Source organism: Octopus bimaculoides, chromosome 13 (genome assembly GCF_046866305.1).
Source record: "Octopus bimaculoides isolate indiv1 chromosome 13, ASM4686630v1, whole genome shotgun sequence".
Taxonomy (NCBI): Eukaryota; Metazoa; Mollusca; class Cephalopoda; order Octopoda; family Octopodidae; genus Octopus; species Octopus bimaculoides.
The window spans coordinates 55,462,261-55,480,794 of NC_142940.1; the positions used below are offsets into that span (position 1 = coordinate 55,462,261).

Consider the following 18,534-nt stretch of genomic DNA (forward strand, 5'->3'; position numbering starts at 1 on the left):
GACTCCAGGACTTATACTTAGTAAGCCTAGTACTTATTCTATTGGACTCTCTTGCCGAACCGCTAAGTGACGGGGATGTAAACACACCAGCATCAGTTGCCAAGCGATTTGGGGGGGACAGACACAGACACACAAACATATACATACATATATACATGTGTATACAACGAGCTTCTTTCAGTTTCCGTTTACCAAATCCACTCACAAGGCTTTGGTCGGCCCGAGGGTATAGTAGAAGACACTTGCCCAAGGTGCCACGCAGTGGGACTGAACCCAGAACCATGTGGTTGGTAAACGTGCTACTTACCATACTGCCACTCCTGTACCGATGTATACAGTTACAACATATAACATATATCCTAGAAGACACGTTTAACTTATGTCTTTTGTGACACAGCATGTAACCTACGCATAGTGTGTAACACACGTTACACACTGCGTAAAACATATGTGCTTTAAATACTGTGTAATATAACAAAGTCGCGAACTAAAAGAACCGTTAGCGCGTCGGACAAAATGCTTAGCGGCATTTCGTCAGATGTTACGTTCTGGGTTCAAATTCCTCTGAGATCGACTTTGTCTTTCATCGTTCCGGGGTCGATAAAATAAGTATCAGCTGAGCGCTGGGGTCGCTGTAATCGATTTATCCCCATCTCCCGAAATTGCTGGACTTGTGCCAAAATTTGAAACCAGTAAAACATACAAGGCAGCGAGCTGGCAGAATCGTTAGCGCGTCGGACAAAATGCTCATTACGTTCTGAGTTCAAATCCTTTTGAGGTCAGCTTTGCCTTTTGTTCTTTTGGGATCAATGAAATAAAGCACCCGTCAAGTACTGGAGTCGGTGTGATAGATCTGATCGACTGTCCCGCTCCTCCAAAATGTCGGGCCTTGTGCCTAGAGCAGAAAAGAATATGAAGCTATGTGTAACATGAGTTTTATATTGTGTAACAAAACACTTATATATTGCGTAACACTGGTACCTTGTATACAGGGCAGCTCAACATAACATATTGTTAGCTTTGGATTTAATGACCTGTATTGAGTACATTTACATTTCTGTATTACTTATGAAATAGTGTAAACCAGAAAACTGCGTTTGGCTCTGGTATTTTTCAGTATTAATTCATGAGAAGTGAAATAACATTGTTATGGGGTATTTTTATTGTTATTGTTATTTGAACTCAAAATAATACTATTTAAAAATAGCATTTTACATTTCCTCTTTGTCAGTTGTTCTATTATAGTAAACGTGCTTAGGCGGCGAACAGGTAGGATGGCCGGCACGTCGGACAAAATGCTTAGATGCATTTCTTCCGGTTTTTTGGGGGGGTTTTTTTACGTTCTGAGTTCAAATTCCGCAGAGATCGACTTTGCTTTTCATCCTTTTGGGGTCGATAAAATAAGTAACAGTTACACACTGGGGTCGATCTAATCGACTGACTCCTTTCTTTAAATTCTCTGGCCTTGGACCAAAATTCGATAGAATTATAGACGTGTGAAAAGTAGCGAGTTGGCAGAATCGGTAGCGTGTCGAACAAAATGCTTAACGGCATTTCCTCCGGCTCTTTACGTTCCGAGTTCAAGTACGCCTAAGGCGATAAAATACAGTACCGGTCAAGTAATAGAGTCGATATAATCGGTTAATCCCCGAGGCCTGGTGCTAAAATTTGAAACATTTATAGTTGAAATGTAAACGGAGATTATTGAACAAGATTGTATGAGAGGGTGGTGGTGGTGGTGGTGGTGGTGGTAAATTTCCTTTGGAAAGTTGCTAAGGGTTAAACGGCGCGAAAAAAAATGGGGTTACAAACCCCTATTTTAACACATGTAACTTCTAGATTTGGTGGAACGATTAAGGGAGTTGAATATGGTAATAAAAAATGTGATTTGTGTATCTGTGTCATGTCACATATAATGCCTTCAGGTGTATATGAAATATACACAAACAACTATATTTAAGCACTTATACACACCTATGCATAAACACACAGTTGCATATATATCTATATATATATACATGTATGTATGTATATGTATGTATATGCATGTATGTATGTATGTATGCTTGTATGTACGAACGTACGTACGTACGTATGTATGTATGTATGTATGCATATTCGTTTTCTCTTTTTAATTTAGAATAAATTTTGACCGACCGCCTGCTTTGTCTTGCAGATTTTTGTAATCCCAGGCATCGCCTTCATTTGTATGAATGAATTAAGGTTTTTCTCATATATAATTTTTCTTTGAGTTTCATTTAAGTCCTTCTTGAGAGTGTTCAAGCCGGTCGCTAACAAAGCGACAAAGCTTTTTGAATCGAAAGTTCCCGGTGTTTGTAAATATGTGGTTGAGTTAGTGTGTTGGTTGAACTGGAGAATCCGTATTAGTTTCTTTAACTCTTTTTTCGAAAAACACAGTACTTCTAGGTGTTTGTATAAATTTGTATGTATGTCATTGTTCAGTTTTATTTCAATATATCTTGCCAATAGAGAAAAAGCCGGTTTCTAACCAAGATCCAAGGCTCTTCATTGGAATACCAACATCAAAAACAGAGTAGTTTTGTTTGTATGCCTGTCAGTCTGTCTGTCAGTATGTATGTATGTATATGCACAGGTTTGTATGTTTTGTTTTATGTATGTACTCCCATGCATATAGTTGCATTTCTAGACATGCTCATATATTATTTATTTTGATGGATATTTGTCCTCATCTTGTTTGTTGTTAACACAACGTTTCGGCTGAAATACCCTCCAGCCTTCATCGGGTGTCTTGGGGAAGTTTCAAACCTGGATTCTCATTCCTAAGGTATTTTTCGATGTTGTTGTTGTTATTATTATTATTATTATTATTATTATCATTATTATGCCCACGGGCATATGGCGTAGTGGTTAAGAGCGCGGGCTACTAATCCCAAGATTCCAAGTTCGATTCCAGGCAGTGACCTGAATAATAAAAAAAATACTAATAATAATAACATCGAAAAATACCTTAGGAATGAGAACCCAGGTTCGAAACTTCCCCCAAGACACCTGATAAAGTCTGGAGGGTATATCTGCCGAAACGTTGTCTCAACAACAAACAAAATGAGGACAAAATCCGTCAAAATGTAAATAATGTAAATAATGTACATAATTGCTCATCTCTTAAATATAGAACTGTATGTTCATATATATCTAAATGATAAACTTCTGGAAAGTTTTACAGATTTTTACAGTTCCAGCGATGGATTGGATCTGTAGTCTTCGAATTAGCTTTCTGTCTGTCTGTCTGTCTGTCTGTTTGTATATATAAAACCTCTGACATTTTCGACGATGAATTTTTCATTTGTTCAATCAACTGAACTACCTTTAAATGTTGTGGCTGAATATACCAGATATACTTGCAACTCTCAATGTTATTCTTAGGTAGAATCAGTGTGATGCAGTATATGTCGAGGTTCCCAGAGTTTCCACCCCTTCCATTTCACCCAAAAGACTTGGGTCGACTCTAAATTCCAACAAAACAAAACAAAAAAAAATGAAACAAACACAAAGAAAAACGAAGGAAAAAAATATTAGGCGTAGGAGTGGCTGTGTGGTAAGTAGCTTGCCTACCAGCCACATGGTTCCGGGTTCAGTCCCACTGCGTGGCACCTTGCGTAAGTATTTCTACTATAACCTCGGGCCGACCAAAACCTTGTGAGTGGATTTGGTAGACGGAAACTGAAAGAAGCCCGTCGCGTATATATATATATATATATATATATATATATATATATATATATATATATATATGTGTGTGTGTGTGTGTGTGTGTGTATGTATGCGTGTTTGTGTGTCTGTGTTTGTGCCCCCACCGATGCTGGTGTGTTTACGTCCCCGTAATCTAGCGGTTCGGCAAAAAGAGACCGATAGAATAAGTACTAGGCTTACAAAGAATAAGTCCTGGGGTTGATTTGCTCGACTAAAGGCGGTGCTCCAGCATGGGCGCAGTCAAATGACTGAAACAAGTAAAAGAGTAAAGTTGTCCTGCTGTACGCTCGAACCCGGAACGTCGTGTTTGCAATGTGAACGCCTTAGCCACTCGGCTATGCCGGCGTCAAGCGCGCGCACGCACACACACACACACACACACACACACACACACATATCTACATATACGTGAGCCAAAAACTTAAGATATGTTGTGATGCGGCATCGAGAAGCAAAGCAGCACTGGCTGCTGCATCGAACGTCTGTGTTGAATGGCTGAACACTGGCGAGGTGTTGGTGTGCGAGTGTACGGTGACTGCGATGGTAGTGGTGGTGGTAGTGGTGATGGTGGTGGTGGTAACGGTGACGGCGAGACTGATGGCGATGATGTCGGTGGTGTCCACAGTCGTCTGGTGCGGACTGGGAGACTTGATGCGGCGGGGAGGAAGTTTATATTGCAGCGTCGACGGGGATTTCTCTGCTGACAGTAAAAATGGTAGTGGTGGTGGTGGTATCGCTTATGTAGTAGTTGTATCATGGCTTTGTCGGTGGTTGTCTAATGGTGGTGGTGGTGGTGGCATCGGCGGCGAAGGCAGCAGCGGCGATGGTGCTGATGGTGGTGGTTGGTTGTTAGCCTGGTTGTTCAGCATCAAGATCGAACAGGAACGCGAAACAAACGGAATTTCCAGCGGCGACCATCACGTCATCATCTTTTCAGGCAGGCACCGTCTATCTAGGACCACATTATCTAATGTATCTGGCCTGATTTTAAACAGTTAGGGTCTGTTTTTAACAAAGATTTAGCTGCTTTTACTAGCAAATCAAGCGACCACATACAGCATCCTCGTTTGCTTGTGGTTGTGATAGTAGTGTCGGCGGTTGTAGAAGTGGTATTTGTACTTGGATTGTGGCGGTGATAGTAGTTGTTATAGTTGTGTTGATCATAATAGTAGTTGTGGTGGTTGTGTCGTTTGTGATAGCAGTGTCGGTTGTAGTAGCAGTGGTGGTACTTGTTTGGGTTGTGGTGGTACTGGTTTGGGTTGTGGTGGTGATGGTGGTTGTTATGGCTGTGTTAGTCGTAATGGTAGTTGTGGTGGTTGTAGTGGTAGTGGTTGCTGTGGTGGTGGTTGTGTTGTTTCTGATAGCAGTGTCGGTTGTAGTAGTGGTGGTGGTACTTGTTTGGGTTGTAGTGGTGATGGTGGTTGTTATGGCTGTGTTGATCATAATAGTAGTTGTGGTGGTGGTTGTGGTGGTGGTTGTGTTGTTTGTGATAGCAGTGTCGGTTGTAGTAGCGATGGTGGTACTTGTTTGGGTTGTAGTGGTGATGGTGGTTGTTATGGCTGTGTTGATCATAATAGTAGTTGTGGTGGTGGTTGTGGTGGTGGTTGTGTTGTTTGTGATAGCAGTGTCGGTTGTAGTAGCGATGGTGGTACTGGTTTGGGTTGTAGTGGTGATGGTGGTTGTTATGGCTGTGTTGATCATAATAGTAGTTGTGGTGGTGGTTGTGGTGGTGGTTGTGTTGTTTGTGATAGCAGTGTCGGTTGTAGTAGCGATGGTGGTACTTGTTTGGGTTGTAGTGGTGATGGTGGTTGTTATGGCTGTGTTGATCATAATAGTAGTTGTGGTGGTGGTTGTGGTGGTGGTTGTGTTGTTTGTGATAGCAGTGTCGGTTGTAGTAGCGATGGTGGTACTGGTTTGGGTTGTAGTGATGATGGTGGTTGTTATGGCTGTGTTGATCATAATAGTAGTTGTGGTGGTGGTTGTGGTGGTGGTGGTTGTGTTGTTTGTGATAGCAGTGTCGGTTGTAGTAGCGATGGTGGTACTGGTTTGGGTTGTAGTGGTGATGGTGGTTGTTATGGCTGTGTTGATCATAATAGTAGTTGTGGTGGTGGTTGTGGTGGTGGTGGTTGTGTTGTTTGTGATAGCAGTGTCGGTTGTAGTAGCGATGGTGGTACTGGTTTGGGTTGTAGTGATGATGGTGGATGTTATGGCTGTGTTGATCATAATAGTAGTTGTGGTGGTGGTTGTTGTGGTGGTTGTGTTGTTTGTGATAGCAGTGTCGGTTGTAGTAGCGATGGTGGTACTGGTTTGGGTTGTAGTGGTGATGGTGGTTGTTATGGCTGTGTTGATCATAATAGTAGTTGTGGTGGTGGTTGTGGTGGTGGTTGTGTTGTTTGTGATAGCAGTGTCGGTTGTAGTGGCGATGGTGGTACTGGTTTGGGTTGTAGTGGTGATGGTGGTTGTTATGGCTGTGTTGATCATAATAGTAGTTGTGGTGGTGGTTGTGGTGGTGGTTGTGTTGTTTGTGATAGCAGTGTCGGTTGTAGTAGCGATGGTGGTACTGGTTTGGGTTGTAGTGGTGATGGTGGTTGTTATGGCTGTGTTGATCATAATAGTAGTTGTGGTGGTGGTTGTGGTGGTGGTTGTGTTGTTTGTGATAGCAGTGTCGGTTGTAGTAGCGATGGTGGTACTGGTTTGGGTTGTAGTGGTGATGGTGGTTGTTATGGCTGTGTTGATCATAATAGTAGTTGTGGTGGTGGTTGTGGTGGTGGTTGTGTTGTTTGTGATAGCAGTGTCGGTTGTAGTAGCGATGGTGGTACTGGTTTGGGTTGTAGTGGTGATGGTGGTTGTTATGGCTGTGTTGATCATAATAGTAGTTGTGGTGGTGGTTGTGTTGTTTGTGATAGCAGTGTCGGTTGTAGTAGCGATGGTGGTACTGGTTTGGGTTGTGGTGGTACTGGTTTGGGTTGTGGTGGTTGTTATGGCTGTGTTGGTCGTAATGGTAGTTGTGGTGGTTGTTGTGGTGGTTTCATAGGTGGTGGTTGTGTTGTTTGTGATAGAAGTGTCGGTTGTAGTAGCGGTAGTGGTACTGGTTTGGGTTGTAGTGGTGATGGTGGTTGTTATAGCTGTGTTGCTTGTGATCGTAGTGGTGGTGGTTGTGTTAAATGCAGTCATGGTTGTAGTAATGGTGATGTAGTAACTGTGTGACGATGGTAACAGCTGCAGTGGCAGTGGTGCAATGGTTGCGGTGCTAGTTGCTAGTGGTGTTCGTGACACAATGGTCTGCCTCGATGAAAGTTGTGCTAATGTTGGTATTGTGAATGATGATTGTGATGCGGTGCTTGTAGTGGGGGTTGCAGTAGTTGTGGTGGTAGCAGTATGATGGCTGTAATGGTATAGCTTTGGTGATAATGGTGTAATGGTAGTAGTTGCGGTTGTAGTGGTGGTGACATGGTGGATTATAGTTGTGGGATAGTAATAATGGTGGTTGTGGTTGCAGTGGTGGTGGTGGTGGGAGTAGAGATAGTGGTAGTGGAGGTAGTGGTGGTGGTGGTGGTGATGGTGGTGATGGTGGTGGTGGTGGTTGTGGTGGTGATGGCAGTAGTGGCGGTATTAATGGTGGTGGTGGTATTGATCTGGTGGTGGTCTAATAGTGGTAGCAGCAGCAGCAGCAGCAGCAGTAGTAGTAGTAGTAGTAGTAGTAGTAGTAGTAGTAGTAGTAGTAGTAGTAGTAGTAGTAGTAGTGGTAGTAGTAGTAGTAGTAGTAGTAGTAGTAGTAGTAGTAGTAGTGGTAGTAGTAGTAGTAGTAGTAATAGTAGTAGTAGTAGTAGTAGTAGTGGTGGTGGTAGTAGTAGTAGTAGTAGTAGTAGTAGTAGTAGTAGTAGTAGTGGTAGTAGTAGCTGCAGACATTGTTGCTTTTATTGTTTTAATTGTTGCTGTTGTTGTCATGGTGATGGTCCTTGTGTGGTAGGTGGTTGTGGGGGCTGTGGTGGTCTTTCTACCAGTATCTGTGATGGTGGTGGTGATGATTATTAGGTTTCCAAGGAGATAATGTAAACGTTAGTCGGTGGCAAAGTTGCACAGAATCAATAAACGAATGGTCATTCCAGTTGCTTCACTCCCAGCAATATTCTGTCATTCTGTTTTCATATACTCTTAAAATATCATTTTAATATTATCGTATCATTCGGCTCATTAATCTCTTATTCTCTCAATCTGTGGTCTGGTGGTTTGCATATATATATATATATATATATATTCATGTGTAAAACTTGGCTATATATATATATATATATATATGTGTGTGTGTGTGTGTGTGTGTGTGTGTGTGTGTGTGTGTGTGTGTGTGTGTGTGTGTGTGTGTGTGTGTGTGTATACACACATATTCTACATTCAAACGATATAGCTTTATATCTGTGTTAGAACCCATCTCCTTCCTCAGAAGATTTTAAATAATTAACAACATACTCGTGCATGCATACATACATACATACATACATACATACATACATACATACATACATACATACATTGAACCTAGAAATAACCGGTTTCTCGGGGGAAAAAAAGCAAAAGAAACGGTCGCGGATTTTCCAAATCCAATCTATTTGAGGCACAATGAAGATTTGTAAGATATTCCAGGCGTTGTCTACGTGATATTATTATGTGGATAGAGGCACACAGTTTGGGTGTATAGATCGACAGCTCAACCAACACACCAATTCAACCACATATTCACAAACACCGGGAACTCTCTTAACTCTCGCTTTGATAGCGAGCGGCTTAAACTTTCTCGAGAACTGAAATAATACTCAAACACAAATCATTCATACATGTAATTATATAGACAAACGTCCCAGAGTAGCATTCTGCTCATCGAACATACAGGTCAATGGAGCCTAATATAATGTTGTATGTTTCCACCTCTTGAAAAAGAGAAAATAAAGCGTTAATAAAAATTCGTGTAAAGAACAGCAAGGGACACAACTTCAAAATCAAAGTGGCTGACATTTCAGTCTAATTGTCTATTTCAGAGTCGCTTCCCTTGCAAAGTAATGCTTATCTTTGAAGATCATGAATTTTCTTTTCAAAAATTAATATCAATTGTTTAAACAATGTTTGGGTCATTATATCAAGTATGGTAATGTGTATCTATCCATCCATCCATCCATCCATCCATCCATCCATCCATCCATCCATTCGTCTATCCGTCCTTCCGTTTGTGTGTATATATATGTATGTGCGCGTGTGTTGTGTCTACGTGTATATATACATATATAGAGGCCTATGCAAATACAACCATGCATGCGTGCATATATATGTGTATGTATGTATGCATGTATGTATGTATGTATGTATGTATGTATGTATGTATGTATGTCATTATTCAGATGTATTTCAATATTTCTTGCCAATAGAAAAGGAGCCGGTTTCTAACCCAGATCTTTCAGAACAAAGCACTTCGTTTCACAATGCTCCAGTCCACTCACCTGTAAATAGGTGACCCTACGACAGACTGGACTCCCGATCAGGGGAGATGTTAGCCTGCTGGCCTAGTCAGCGAGGTGGCATCAATCGAAAGCGAAAACGGCGCAAAGCGCATTGTGACCAGCGATGTATAACAAAATCTAGTATTCTAGTCGATCACGGAATCATGTAATACAAGCACACACACGCACACATACATTCACACACACACAAACATACACATATATATGTATACAACCACTTCTCCTACTGACGTTGGTTTTAAGCATGATGATGATGATGATGATGATGATGATGATGATGATGATGCGAGTATTTTTGTTCTTTACAGGCAGATGGTACTCTTGAAAGGACTTTATAGAGTTGTGTCGTGAGAACGAACGTCCAAGCTGCACAAACAACCGGCTGCATTGCTCAGATATTCCTCCTCACGGTCACCACGACCACCCATGCTCATCCGGCACCGTCTTACGAAATCCGTCTGCTACAAGTTTGACAAACGACTCAGAACGTAAACATTTGTGACTCACGTGAAGAGAAGCAGAAACTTAAACCGAATTTGTGGACACAAGAAAGAAAATAGGACAGTTTTTTGTACAACCGGAAGCAGTGCTAATCTATTTGTGGGTCCGTTTGAGCCATGTGCTCATACATGTAATAAAAACACACACACACACACAATCACGAACGCATATATATACACGCTTGTAAAAGCTATGAAAATTTAATTTTGCTTTTACCACCTAATGTGAATGTCTTCATTTCCAAAAGTGGCCCTCTCTACTGGCAAAAATAACTCTGTTTACTACCAAAAAATGACTTTCATTAGCGCCGCCCAAAGTGACACACTTTGCCACCTAAAGTGAATATCTTCATCAATAAACGTCATGATTCTGGGTGATTGTCTTCAATGCGAAACGTTATGAAAATGGGAGACTCAGGCGATTTCTTGCAGAGATTGTTGGAGAACAGTAGAGTGGTTAAGGTAAGTATGACTATTTTGGGACTATTTCACTGGCGACAATAAACTGCCAGCGGTCAGCAGTGTGGTCATATTGCCCATAAACTGTAGCACTAAGTTGACAGAATAATCGTATAATACACCATACAGCTTAGGGAATTGCTCTTTTAGCTTTTAGCTTTTAGCTTTTACTTGCTTCAGCTGTTGGACTGTGCAGCCATACTGGGGCACCGCCTTGAAGAGTTTTAGTCGAAGAGGTCGCACCCCAGTACTTGTTTGGTATTTATTTTGTCCATTTTCTTTGCCGGGAACGTAAACAAACTAGCATTGGTTCTCAGGCAGCATTTCGTCTGGCTGCACGTCCTGAGTTCGAATTCCGTTAAGGTCAACTTTGTCTTTCATCCTTTCGGGGTCGATGATTTAAGTACCAGTGAAACGCTTGGGTCAATGTGTTCGACTAGTCTTCTCCATCAAAGATTTCAAACCTTGTGCCTTTAGCAGAAAGGGTTATTATTAATTCAAAATTATCCAGGAACCCTACATGGTTAAAGGTAATATATTAGGAATAATCCAATGGATTTATATATTAACCGTTGAATAACCTGTGTTTAATACCTAACTGTGAGCAAACCAGTAAACCAGCAAACGTCTGGAGAAATCACTTACTAATTTTCAACATATACATATATGTATATATATGTGTGTGCACGTACATACACACACACACACATGTATATATACTACCAGCTGGTTCTTAACCACACAGCCATTTCATTAATGCAAACATAGTTTGCTGTGAAAATTATTTATTGTATAAAACACATTAATAAAAACCAAAATAAAACTATATTTTCAATAGAATTTTCTTCTATAATTAACAAAATTATCTTTGAAAATGTACAGAGACCTGAAACAGTTAACCTAATGAGCTAATACATTAGATTTCTTCCGGGAATTGAACATGCGATCGTCTAATTATTGATAGCATGACATATTTACTTTATATCACTACTTGCAGAAAATATCTTCAGAGCCACAATAAGTGTATCCAGAAGCAGAACATGGACACACACACACACACACACACACACACACACACACACACACACACACACACACACACACACACACACACACACACACACACACACACACACAGCTCCTACGAGTCGTTTATTATATTTATATTCTTTCGTTGTTGTCTTCGTTTTAAGATTTTTTAATATTTTCCCTTTCTCCTCTTATTGCATCTTTTTACCTCGTGCTTTTTTTTTTTTTTTTGGTATTTGTCTCGCGTCCTTCTTCGCTCGTTTATACTCCGCAGCTATCTCTGTTGGCACTACCAATTTGAAAAATGTCGATAAGACGTCGAAATTGTGCTGATTTTTAGTCGATAACTGATGAGGGGCGAGCGTGTCCACAGCCTGTGTGTGTTTTCCCTTCCCCTGTTTTCCATATGTCCATTCGACGTCCTCCCCTACCACATTTTACTAGTTTCTGGTTAGTCCACAATACTGCATAAGGGCCAATTTCCTGGTTTCTCTGGCCTATATATTTCCCCACTGAACAAGACGCTGCTCGGTCACCGAATTATCTTTTTTGCCAGCCAAGTGGACTGGAACATCATGAAATGAAGTGTTTTTCACAAGAACACAACGCATCGCCCGGTCAAGAAATCGAAACCACAATCTTACGATCATGACTGCAGCATCCCAATGACTAACCCATGTGCCTCCACCTTTACTGGCTTCTCCGAGGTTTCATTTATTTCCATGGCTACGTTTCCACAAAGGCGTTCTTGATACTTTCCTTTAGTTACTGACAGGCAGCAAAGATAATTACACTATGAATAATTGAAACAGAACAAGCCTGGGCTTGAGCAGTTGGGTGCAAAGTTAGCGTTGCATATTAATGAATTCGAACCTCGACAACCAGATTCCAATTACCATGTTTATATGACTTCAATCACCAGCATATCAGGAATCCAATCTCCAATGTTTAGTTTTATTACTTTACAGGATCCATCCTCTCATGGCAATAATTACCATTCCTAAGAAGTTAGCAGCATATTTAATCTTCATCATTGATGTCCGTTGTTTGGACACAATTTCCGATATTACTTCATTTTTTATTACTCATTCAACACAGATTAATCTATCTCTCTCTATCTCCCCGTCTCTCTCTTATTTTCTATCTATCTATCTATATTTGATTTCTGTTCTCCATCTTACACAGACACAGGTGCACACGCACATATGTATGCACACGCGCACGCGCAAACACTCACACACATGCGCGCACACAAAGACATACAAACACACTCATGCTCGTAGAGAATGGAACAAAGGTAGAAGGAAGAGAATAAACTATTGAAGTTGAGATAAAGTGAGGGAAAGCAGAAAGCAGAGAGCGAGAGAGAGAGAACAAGACAATGGATAAGAGAGAGAGAGAGAGAGAGAGAGAGAGAGAGAGAGAGAGAGAGAGAGGTGAAGACAAATAACTAATCAAGGAGACTAATAGAGAAATAGGCGGAGGAGACGGCAGAGTCATTAGAGCACTGAAGAAAATGCCTTGTAGCATTTCCTTATGACTCTTTACGTTCTGAGTTCAATTCCAACCAAGATAAACTTTCCCCGGATCTTTTCTACTCTAGGCATAAGGCCTATGAAACTTTTGGGGACGGGGCCAGTCGGTTAGATCGACCTCAGTACGCAACTGGTACTTAATTTATCGACCCCGAAAGGATGAAAGGCAAAGTCGACCTCGGCGGAATTTGAACTCCGAATGTAGCGACGGGCGAAATACAGCTAAGCACTTCGTCCAGCGTGCTAACGTTTCTGCCAGCTCGCCGCCTTAAACTTTCCCGGGATCAATACAATGAAGTACTCGTCAAATACTGGGGGCCAATATTTCATTGTCGATCTTTTACTTGTTTCAGTTATTGGACTGCGGCCATACTGGAGCACCGCCTTGAAGTGCTTCAGTCGAACAAATGGACTTATGTTTTTTTTTTAAATATGGTACTTAATCTAGCAGTCTCTTTTTCCGATCCGCCGTGTTCCGAGGACGTTAACAAAACCAACACCGTTGTCGGGCCGTGGGGCATGTGACAAACAGAGATACAAACACATCTATACATACATACATACACACACACAAGTATGTATGTATGTATGTATGTATCTATCTATCTATCTATCTATCTATCAATCTATCTGTCTATCTATCTATCTATCTATCTAAAAATATTATCGGTCGCATATACATAATTTACGTGTTTTGTTTATACGCCAATTTGCTGCGGGAGAGCGTCCTAGGGAAAATTCCTATACTATGCTGAGTGTTTAAGAACACTGAATATCGCAGAACAAGCGAGACAATTCACTCGAAGGGGGAAGGAAAACGATAGCTGTCGATATTTCGTTACATTTCATCCCATCGGTATCGGCTGGAAACGAAATGAATCGCTGCCCTGAGACATATATACAAATCATGTAAAGTGTATTTGCTGATGTACTGTGGCGAGGCACGAGTGAAATAGAATTAAATTTCGAATTAGGAGCGGCTTTAACAATGGTTTCAAACTTTGGCACAAGGCCAGCAATTACGGATTGGAGAGCAAGTCGATTACATTGGCACCCAACGATCAGCTGGTGCTTATTTTAAAGGCCTCGAAAGGATGAATGGCCAAGTCGACGTCGGCGGAATTTGAACTCAGAAGAAAGTAGCTTTAATAATGGAAACATGCGTGTGAGTGTGTAGCCGATAATACGTATACATACATACGTATGTATGCATGTATGTATGTATGTATGTATGTGTGTGTGTATGTGTGTGCATGTATATACACACACACACATACACACACACACATACACACACACACACACACACACACATATATATATATATATATATATATATATATATAGTAAATCCCCAAAAAGAAGAACAAACACGAAAAACACAACGTGAAGACGTGGAACATGTAAAGTATTAGAAGACACACAGGGACGGAAAGAAAGATGGTTTAACGTTTCGAGCTGGCGCTCTTCTTCAGAAACAGAGGCAAGTCCAATAGAAAGGAAGACAGAGGAAGAAAATCGCCAACGATTCACATGTAGTTCGTATGTATGTATGTATGTATAGTATAAAATAAATGCTCGAGGGACTGAACTTGAAATCACGTGCTTACAGCGCGAACTTCTCAACCAGACAGCCATACCTGTGCCTATGTTACCGATGGCATCGACTAATCTCTTCTCCTCAAAACTGCTGGCCTTAGGATTAAACTAGAAACAACAGCGACGCCGTCTCCGACGATGACGATGATGATGATGATGATGAATCTAAGTGAAATAAATGAGCAATCTCCGACTGGTGAGTTAACCTAATTACTGAGATTAACATTGCAATTTAGCTTTTCTAACAATTTATTAATTGCCGAAGCAATCCAGATAAATCAAATTTTTCTAATCTCGTTCTGTCTCGACTAATAATCCACTGATTTCTGAAATAACCGAAGTTAGATCAATATGGAGGATTAGAGGCGGGAGAGAAGTGGGATAGCAGTGCCAACAGATAAGGGAAAAGATATGTGTGTGTGTGTGTGTGGTGGCACATGACCTAGTGGTTGGGGAGGTGTTACGAAGACGAGTGTTCCAGTTGATCCGATCAACGAAACAGCCTGCTCGTGAGATTAACATCCAGGTGGCTGAGTTCCCCACAAACGAGTGAATCCTTATCGTAGTTCTCAGGGAGATTCAACGCGTCAGAATGTGACAAGGCTGGCCGTTTGAATTACAGGTACAACCCATTTTTGTCAGATGAAAGGACTGGAGCGCCATGAAATAACGTGACTTACTCAAAGACATAACGCGCTGCCGGGAATCGAACTCACGATCATACGATCGTGAGCCGATTACCCTGACCACTAAACCACGTGCCTTCATACATACACATGCAAATATATATATGCATATATATGTACATATATATGTGTGAATGCATATATATGTGCGCGCGCGTGTGTATACACACACACAGACACACACATAGACATATATAGAGAGAGAGCGAGAGGAAGAGAGAAAAAGCCATCTGTGTATCACTTAATGCAGATGCATGGCGAAAAGGCAAATTAATTGTGGAATTCGTTCGGGTATAATTTTTCTTATGGACGTACTGTATTTAAAAACACAAAATATATATCAGTAACAGGCGAAAATCGTCCGGTAACGGTGGTAAGAACGCCAAGTACAGATTTATGCTTCTTAAGGATTTATCAATAGCATGTACCCACCGCCAACCGTATGCTAAGATAAAATCCGTCGCCACTGATATAAGAAACCAATGATTGGGAAAAATCCTCTCCTTTCGGTGCCGTGGCCAGAATGTAGGCCATGGGCGATCGTGTCCTGCCACAATTCTCTGTTCTTTGTTTTCTGTAACAGTTCCACTTCCTGACGTTTAATATTTCTTTATTCCAACCAATTTATCAAGCTTGGCATCCATATCATCTTTTCCATTTCTCTTCTTCTTATCTTTCAATCATTCTGTCATCGATAAAATCCTCCAGGCCCTCTTTCTTCATCACATGATCAAGAAATCTTAGATGCTCGGCTCTTATCTCCTATTAATTGCAGTCCAGGCAATCACTTCTTCACTAGACACTTTGTCAGTCCATGACATCCTCAATATTCTCCCAAACAACCTAATTTCACAGCTCTCCAAGAAACTTCCCATTTTTCAATGAAAATCACTGGTGTTGCCTTTAGACGTGTGACTGAATAAAAATTCATTATATGGTTGGCAATCGGTACAAACTACTGACAAAGCCTAGTGAGATGGAAATGTGCCTCTAACAGACTCACCACCGCTACTCCCGGACGATTATCGTCAACTATTTATATATTCTTGCTTCTTTAAACACAGTACGTTCATAAGAGTTAGTATCCCCAGACAAATACCGCAGTTAATTTGCATTGTTACCATGTATCTATATTAGGCTTCGCAAGGTTTAAATGTTCAAGACACACTGCATACCACGTTGGTGCCCCAAGGACTATCAAAAAGTGAGGGAGCAAGAAAGGATATTAGTACTAACTTGATTATACATGTACGTAATTTGCTATTAATCAACTAATGACCCTAATCAAAATTCACACTAATTACTGTTACCATGACAACAACAGTATATTGCTAATATGTCTTTCATGTATTTCAGATGAAGTATAATCGGGATGTTTTTGAGGTCAAACTGGACGTGGAGAATTACGAACCTGAAGATCTATGTGTAAAAGTTCAGGACGAACATTTAATAGTGTCAGGAAAACATGAGAGCAAACGAGAGGATCTTGGTTGTGTGGCTCGCCAATTCACACGCCAGTTTCTAATGCCTGAGGTAAGGTTCAGCTCTTCACCCTTCTTTGCTGAATTGTGCTTTATTTTTCTTTTTTTTTTTTGCCAACAAACAACATAAGTGTATCATTGGCCTGTCTAAAGATATCAACGATCATAGACATATTTAAGGGCCACAACGTACCGTACAGTTATATTAAAGTTCACAGCTGTATCATTGCCCCGTCTAAAGGTCACAACGGTTTCCTTGATATGTCTGATGGTCACAAGTGTCCTGTAGACACCTCCGTGTAACTATGAGATTATTTATTATGTTGTTTTAATAATTGCCTGACTTTCTTTATGGATCTTTGATGTTACATAAGCTTTTTCTATTGCAGGATATTGATCCAGATACTCTGACTTCCAGTCTGTCCCCAGAAGGCATCCTAACAATCAACGGCCTGATCAAAAGAACATCGACCGACTGTAGCAGTTCAATAAACATTGACCATATGAATAATGTCAACGAATCGGATGAAAAAACAGACCGCAACAGTAACCGTAAAACGCAGCACAGGATTAACAACAACAATAAGAAAAACGAGAACACTTTAAGAGCGACACTATCTTAAATGTTGACGCCATTAAATTGCTTGGCGGGAAAGTAAAAGGGTAGTTTTACAGAGTTGGTATTCTATATTTACTCAGGGCTCGTCTGCGTCGTATAAATCACTCAGTTTAATCAACTACTTAATCACCCAGTTAATACGCAGGATTAATCAAACAAGCAATCAGTCAATTAATCGAGGAATTAAATTAATCAATCAATCAATCAATCATTCAATCAATCATATCAATCATATCAATCACATCTGATCAATCAATCATGCCAAACATATCAGGCTATCTATCACTCGATCAGTATTTATCTCATGCATATATGATACACAGAATTAACTGTTTAACGTTATTCTAAAATCCAAATATATCGATCAATGGGTGATTATCTGAGCAGACTCCAAAGGGTGTCTCTCTCCCGGCTTCACCTTTTATTAGGATTCGGGCTGGGCACTGCGTGTCGACGAAACCGTCGTCGATTATACGACGCTCCCGCTGCTTGCAGCGGTGAATTGAGACTGCGCCTGTGCATGGTGCCTACTTAGAACTAGCAAAGACTGGAATGACAACAACGACAAAGACGAGGAGATGAAAGTCTCTGCGTCAGTAAAGGGGACGCAAAACCGTGGCACAATGCGTCGGTAGCCTGGCAAGCAACCTACCAACAGTTTACAGAATATGAAATGGGTGAAAGCTAGAAAGACGAACACACACACACACACACACACACGTATGTATATATACATACATACTTACATACATACATACGTACATACATGCATACATACACGCATATATACATACATATATACATAAATACATAAGTACGTACGTACATATATACACACACACACAGACGCATATACGCACACACGCATACATGCATACATATATATACATACGTACTTACATACACACGTACATACATGCATTTATACATAAATACATAAGTACATACGTATATACACACACACACACACATTCAGCGACACACATGCACGCACGCACACACATAAATAAAGAGAAAGAGTGAGGGAAAAAGATGGGGGAATAGAAAGAGGAATAGTAAACAGAAATAGAAATTGATCGGGATTGTTAATTGTATGTTTACTAGGTTACCGATTATTTCTTTGGCGACACAAAACAGGATTAGTAATAACTATAACACTGAACAGACACAGCAACAGCAACGTCACCATCAGCAGCAGCAACAATAACAGGAACAGCAGCAGCAGCAGCAGCAGCATATCGGGAGCAGCAACTATAAAAGTAATTACAAATGAACACAAATACTATTACCATAACAACCACAAGTGCAACTATATCAACAGCAGAGACCATGGCTGCCACCGCCGCCGCCACTAACACAACCACCACCAATATTACAACTACAA

General features: G+C 40.8%; 1 protein-coding gene across 1 annotated transcript in view; it reads left to right on the forward strand.

The window, feature by feature from the left end:
* The window catches only part of LOC106867353 (protein lethal(2)essential for life), a 20,423-nt gene extending 2,262 nt beyond the window's left edge, over window positions 1-18,161 (forward strand). Inside the window, exons 2-4 of the mRNA XM_089361840.1 lie at window positions 9,551-10,204; window positions 16,407-16,583; window positions 16,921-18,161. Of these exons, the coding sequence (XP_089217966.1) occupies window positions 10,130-10,204; window positions 16,407-16,583; window positions 16,921-17,154 (486 nt within the window). The 5' untranslated portion in view covers window positions 9,551-10,129 and the 3' untranslated portion in view covers window positions 17,155-18,161. The remainder of the gene's footprint in view (window positions 1-9,550; window positions 10,205-16,406; window positions 16,584-16,920) is intronic.
* The last annotated feature ends 373 nt before the right edge of the window (window positions 18,162-18,534 follow it).